The following is a 6,936-nucleotide window of genomic DNA, read 5'->3' on the forward strand; positions in this document are numbered from 1 at the left end:
GACCATGACCATATTGGTGACCCATTAGGGGTATTTTGATTCTTTGATGGAACCGTTGACGACCAATTTATCTACATCTTCGCTGACTGCCTCATTGATTGCTGCATTGAACTTCCTCCTTATTTGTCATACCGGCGGATAGAGTGGGTCGATATTCAATTTATGAGTGGTGATGTCCTTTGGGATTCCTGGCATATCTGAATGGGAGAAGGCAAACAAAACGGCATTGTTAGTTAAAAATTCACGATATTTACCTGGCTCCGAGAGGTTGTGCCCTATGTAAGCCTTTTTTGTGTTGTCAGCGTCGTCCAATCAGACGGGGTCAAGATCCTCTATAGTTGCCTTGTAGGCTTCTACGATATCTGGGTCTTTGATGACCTCTGTTTGTGGGTCGGGTTTAGTTCCTCACATGGCTGATTGATATGCCTCTGCACTTGCACCTTTCAGTTGTTTGGTATGCGTGCAATCTTGGGCGATCTGATAGCATTCTTGGTCGGTGCGTGACTCGGCTCAGATGCTAAATATTCCCCACGGGGTGGGAAATTTGATCACTTGATAGAAGCTTGAAGGGACGGCTCGCATGGCGTGTATCCATGGTCGCCCTATGATGGCGTTACAGGTTGTTTCCTGGTTCATGATATGGAATGTTGTTTCCAGTATGACTCTTCCTGCTAGGACAAGTAGCACTATTTCTCCTGATGTCCGCTCTACTGCATTGTTAAAACCGGTTAGTTTTATGCAACGTAGTATTATTTTATCCTCAAGCCTCATTTGCATGAGAACTCGCAGGTGAACAATACACGCGCCGCTTCCGTCGTCTACCATGATTCTTTTTACATTTGTATCAGCGATGCGTAAAGTTATAACCAAAGCATCATAGTGAGGGAAAGACAAACCATCGACATCTGACTTATCGAAAATGTTACTATCTTCGAGGTCATCATACCATTCATGAGCGACCGTTCGTTTGATCTTATGGGTGGTGGTGAACTTCACATGGTTGATTACCGCATCGTCGCCACCGCCAATGATCATCTCTATGGTGCGTGCTGGCGACGGTGGCTTTGGAGGTCCTTGAGATAGATCGCGTCCTCTGGCGATGTTGGCCTTCCCTTTATCACTGAGCAGTTCTTTCAGGTACCCCTGGTTCAACATCCTAACTACTTCCTACCACAGGCCTATGCAATCTTCGGTTTTGTGTCCTCTTTCTTGATGGAATTCACAGAAGACGTTTGACCTCTTGGTGCTTGGATCTAATTTCATTTTTTGCGGCCACTGCACCTTCGTGCCCAGCTTCTCCAATGCGTACACTATCTCTGAAGGGGAAACACAAAAGTTATGATCAGATAACACGGGAGGCATACCTCTTTCGTTTTGAAGGGGTGCGATGTGCCGAAGCATGACATCCGGATGTCTTGGAGGGGGCGGGTTGGATGTTCGGACATAGGGCTGATGCCTTTCACGATTGAAACGTGGGGGTTGATCTCTTCGTCCATCATTATGTCGGTCTCTCCTTGCCTCGGCTTGAACTGACATTAATCACCGAATTGGGCCATTCAGATCGTCCTCGTCTGCTCTTACCTCGGCGCAATAGGCATTATGGATTTCTTCCCATGTGGTGGGAGGGTATTTTATGAGTCTGCTAAATAATATTTTGGTTGCTTTTGATCCGTTCCTGTTTAACCCATTTTGAAAGGCTGCCACTGCCATCCCTTCTGACACATTTGGAAGGCTCATCTTTACTCTGTTGAATCGGGCCAAGAAGTCCCGAAGTCCCTCGCTCGTCGTTTGCCTGATGGCGAAGATATCATTGACCCTAGCTTCAGCCTTCTTCGCCCCTGCATGAGTGGCGGCGAATTTATCCGCCATCTCTTCAAATGTTGATATTGATCGTGCTGGTAGCTGGGAGTACCATGTCAATGCTCTCCCTGTCAAAGTTTCATCGAACCTTTTTAGCAACACAGATGGTACCTGTTCCTTTGACAGATCGTTGCCCTTCACCGCAGTAACATAATGGATTAGATAATCCTCCGTGTCCGTGGTCCCGTCGTATATTTTCAAGTATGGCGGGATTTTGAAGGTTTTTGGAATAGGATGAGGAGAAACCCTGTCGCTGTACGGCTGTTCGATGAATCGGCCCACATCGCGTTTTGGTAATAGCTTAGGGGCACCTGGTATTTTGTCAACTCTTTCCTGATGCTCCTTTATTTGATCACGGAGCGTCTTTTTCTCGTTTTCCATCTCTTCCATTTTCTTTAAGATGGCCATGAGTGCATCATCACCCGCATCAGTGACAGTGCGGGTGTTGCCCGTTCGTGTAGTGCTTGGCTCATTGGTGGTAGCTGCGATTCCTGTAGGCGGCAAGTCTTCGACATTTCCTTGAGGAGGTTTTTCGAGCATGTTGCTCAGAGCACTTGTCAACCATTCTTCTAGCAGCGTTTTGACTGCTGGTGGTGCTTTCCTTACCATGGACGCTGAGGCTCCCCTTTCGTGCAAGACCGTTAGATCCCCGTGTGGATAAGGTGAGATCTCCCCCTCCGGTGTAACGCTTGGTGTTGTGTTCTCAGTGTCTTCTCTACCGGCTTCATTGAAGGAGTTCAAGAGATTGTTTGAGACATCTGCAATCATCTTCAGCCTCGCTTCTTTTTTTGCTATTGTTGGTTTTTATGGGGTTTGAAGAACAGTAATCGTCACTTTCAAGAACCTAGATGAGAACTATGATTTCACTTATGGAAATCCCCCTCACAAACGGTGCCAAATTGTTTGACTCAAAAGATGTTAAAACCTTTTTGAACAAATCAAATCGATGATGAAGAGGTAAATCGTAGCTGAAAATAATAAACTCTAGGATGAAAATAATAGAGAGAAGAGAATTGTAGATTTCCTTTTTTATTCAAGGTTGGTGAATTTTTCAGAGCCCCCTTTACAAAGCTCTCATTCCTCTTATATATTGAGGAATCTCTCTACCCCCCTCCCTAGAAATGACCTGCCAAAGATATTTAAGGAATATTCTTAATGTCCACTAAATGGGCTTACTGTACCGTCAAGGTCGTATTGTTCCTTCTTTTAGTATAAGGTCGTATCCTTCTAGGCGTGGACTCGCAGATGCTCGGCCGTATGTCGTGCTCACTGTAGGTCGTGCTCGGTCAAATTCAGACCCATACATATAATGTTCTTAAAACTTGTAATTTTGAATATGTCATAATAATATTTGTGTGACTATAATATTTTACATTAAAGACAAAATGAGAAGTTAAAATTAAATTATTTCTAAATTTTAAAAGGGTATGTTCTTTTTAGAATAAACTAAAAAAAGTTTACATAAGATGGAAAAAGAGAGTATATGTTTGTAATTATTTAAATATTTCCAATAAATCACCTAGTCATTTGTCTTTATCTGTTTTCCCACACCTCAAACGCCTATAAATACTCTTCCAAAGTAGTCTTCCTCTCCATTATGCAGACGAGCTACTGAATTAATTCCGTATATTTAGAAGAGTGAAAAAGATAAGGAGAAAAAAAAGATGGAGACCTTCCCAGTGATTGACATGGAGATGCTTAACACTGAACAAAGAGCTGCGACAATGGAGAAAATAAAGGATGCCTGTGAAAATTGGGGCTTCCTTGAGGTAATATTCTACTGTAGATTTAATTTATTATATACACTAGCGGCGTAGAGGTTATCCTACCGACTCTGACAAAGTAATGTTGGCCAAACAGACTGGTCTTTCAAGGAATCAGGTGTGTATTTTTCAAATTGATATATACTCTGATTATATCATTCTAAAATAGCAGGATGCAGAAATTTCTTCAAAATTTTACTTTTACACTTCGAGTCCATATTACATTGTCCTAACATGTAACTTGTCTGTATTTTTTAGGTTACTAATCTCACTTTTTATGACAAGTTACCTATAATTATCTTTTTGTTGACCCGACGATGTAAAAAGTTCTTTTACACTGTCAGTATATATATAATAGTTAGACATTTTTTGCTTGCATCTACCTTATCTAATTCAATATTTTACTAATGGATCAGGTTTCTAACTGGTTCATCAACGCAAGAGTTAGACTATGGAAGCCTATGGTAGAAGCTAAAAAATAGAGTGAGAACTTGCTATAATCAATAAATTGGAATAATTATATATTTTGTTGTCTGTTTTGACACATAAAATTAAAGCTGGTGAATCATGGGATATCTCATGAGCTTATGGACACTGTGGAGAAGCTAACAAAGGAACATTACAAGAAGTGTATGGAACAAAGATTCAAAGAAATGGTGGCAAACAAAGGACTTGAGGCTGTTCAGGCTGAGATTGATGATTTGGATTGGGAAAGTACTTTCTTCTTGAAACATCTTCCTGTTTCAAACATCTCAGATGTTCCTGATCTTGTTGATGATTACAGGTCAAAACATTTTCATTTTTTTTGTTCTTTATTTGACATTCCTGTAAGTCACGGATTCGAGCCGTGAAAATATCCACGAATGCTTGCATTATGGTAGGTTGTCTACATCATACCCCTTGAGGTGTGACCCTACCCCTTACGTGAACGCGGGATACCTTGTGCACCGGGCTTCCATTTTATTTAAGATTACATTTCAATCACCAAATTATGGTTTTTGACATTTCCATTTTATTTAAGATTACATTTCAATTACCAAATTATGGTTTTTGACATAAGTAGAATCTATGCTACTGGAAGTTCTTAGGTTAATTTTTTTGTATAGTTACTTAACTCTGCTTATTATAATAGTAAAATCACAAAATTATATTTTTATTATATTAAAGTAACTGAACTATATGTGAATTGCGCTTGAAAAATAGAAATGACATGAAAGTCAATTTTTTCCAAGTTATGACAACTACTCATCATGTCAGCACTTTGCCACCCTATAAATTTCACGTCAAAAAAAGAAAAAAGAAAAAAAACTACCAGACTATAGTGACCATATTTAAAATTAACCTTATTTTGTCTTTTAACCTATGCTGCATGGACTTTCCAAAAATGTTGTTACACCCGTGTCATCAGATACTCCAAACATACACAAATTTTAAAAGATCCGACATGTAGCTAGCTAGCGACATTTTTGAAGAGTGCAAGTAACATAGATTCAAACTGGTAACTATTTTAACTATAATGACCTCACTTTGCATGTTTAACTAAATTTTACTTTGGCCATAATTACAGGAAGGTGATGAAAGAATTCGCACAAAAACTAGAGAAACTAGCAGAGGATCTTTTGGACTTGCTATGTGAGAACCTTGGCCTTGAACAAGGTTATCTAAAGAAGGCTTTTTATGGTACAAAAGGTCCAACTTTTGGAACAAAGGTTGCTAATTACCCACCTTGTCCAAAACCAGAACTAATTAAAGGTCTTAGGGCTCACACAGATGCAGGTGGCATTATACTTCTATTCCAAGATGACAAAGTCAGTGGACTACAGCTCCTAAAAGATGGTAAATGGATTGATGTCCCACCAATGCGCCACTCCATTGTTGTCAACATAGGTGACCAATTAGAGGTATACTTTATTTTATTTTATTTTATTTTAGGATTCAAGTTATACACAATTAAATGATATAATTTATTTCAGTGTCGATATGATTTCACTTGTTATAGCAAATTATTTACCATTTATCAATCAAGAATTATATTATTAGAGAGCTCGATAGAAAATCAAAATAGTAGTGAAGGGGGCGGAAGGAGGGAAATTTAGAAATAGTAAATAACACCCCCTCCCCCCAATTCTTCATCCGTTGGGACCCTATTCTCTTGGAGATAGCTTAGTCTGAGCTTGACAATAGATTCGTGAGCAATGACATATTTGGTTGCTGATTCATGATCAATAACAAACATTTTTCTAGGGAACTTTTCGAGAGACTGTTTTAAAGGCTATTCGCTACATCATTCCACTCTTTTAACAATATCCATATAGACTAGTGTAATAATAAAATAATAAATTTAGACAAAATGCTTATTAAATAGAGTTACCAACAATTATATTTTAAATGACTTGATTGGATAAATAATATTTATACCGTCAACTAATAGAACATTAACTCTTAATTCAATTGTCATTATGTAGTGTTTATTACATTAATATGTGTTAGTAAAATATTTACATGGTTTTACTAATAATTTTGTTTTTGGTTGAATGGTTGATGAAGGTGATCACAAATGGAAAATACAAGAGTGTGGAGCACAGAGTAATTGCTCAGCCAGATGGGAACAGGATGTCTATAGCATCTTTCTACAATCCGGGGAGTGATGCTGTAATTTTTCCAGCACCAGAATTGGCTGATAAAGAAGAAAAGGAAAACAAACTAAAGTATCCCAAATTTGTGTTTGAGGACTATATGAAATTATATGCAGCTCTTAAGTTCCAAGCTAAGGAACCAAGATTTGAAGCAATGAATAAGGCAATGGAAACAACTGCTAACTTAGGTCCCATAGCAACTGCTTGAGAGTCTCAATTTAGGCCAATCGATTTCATATTTGAATCAAAAGAAGGGAAAAAATATATAGATAGTATTTGATTAATGTTGGAGTATGTGGCTTTGTGTGAATGTAAGATGTCTGAATTTGTTATTCTCAAGAGGGTCTCATTGTAAAGTTTCAAAAACTATATATTCTCTTTAACCTTAATAAGTAGATTTCCTTAACCTCTCTAATGAGTGGGTTTCTGCTTATCCCCATCACTAAGATAAAAGTACTGACCAAATTATCCTTGAACATAACACCTAAAATAAATTTCGCGGAATTTTTTTTATAAAAAAAAAAAAGAAGAACAAAAAGCCATGATTTCTCACCATTCAAAGTTACATAAACAAAATGGATGTGGTCATGCTGCTAATGATAGAAGAACATATGGAGAAGAGGGGGTGAAATAGTATGTGGCATGCCATGTGGCATTTATCTCGTGAAAAAATGTCA

The 6,936-nt window shown here is 38.6% G+C and overlaps 2 protein-coding genes across 2 annotated transcripts; one reads left to right on the forward strand and one right to left on the reverse strand.

Moving 5' to 3' along the window:
- Positions 1-510: 510 nt before the first annotated feature.
- LOC142175129 (uncharacterized) lies at positions 511-1,155 on the reverse strand. Its single transcript, XM_075241700.1, has one exon. The coding sequence runs from the start codon at positions 1,153-1,155 to the stop codon at positions 511-513; it is 645 nt and encodes a 214-aa protein (XP_075097801.1).
- Positions 1,156-3,443: 2,288 nt separating this feature from the next.
- Positions 3,444-6,674, forward strand: LOC107809374 (1-aminocyclopropane-1-carboxylate oxidase). Its single transcript, XM_016633985.2, has 4 exons — positions 3,444-3,629; positions 4,181-4,407; positions 5,191-5,524; positions 6,171-6,674. The coding sequence occupies exons 1-4, from the start codon at positions 3,525-3,527 to the stop codon at positions 6,465-6,467; spliced, it is 963 nt and encodes a 320-aa protein (XP_016489471.1). The 5' UTR covers positions 3,444-3,524; the 3' UTR covers positions 6,468-6,674.
- The last annotated feature ends 262 nt before the right edge of the window (positions 6,675-6,936 follow it).

Source organism: Nicotiana tabacum, chromosome 21 (assembly GCF_000715075.1).
Source record: "Nicotiana tabacum cultivar K326 chromosome 21, ASM71507v2, whole genome shotgun sequence".
NCBI classification, from domain to species: domain Eukaryota; kingdom Viridiplantae; phylum Streptophyta; class Magnoliopsida; order Solanales; family Solanaceae; genus Nicotiana; species Nicotiana tabacum.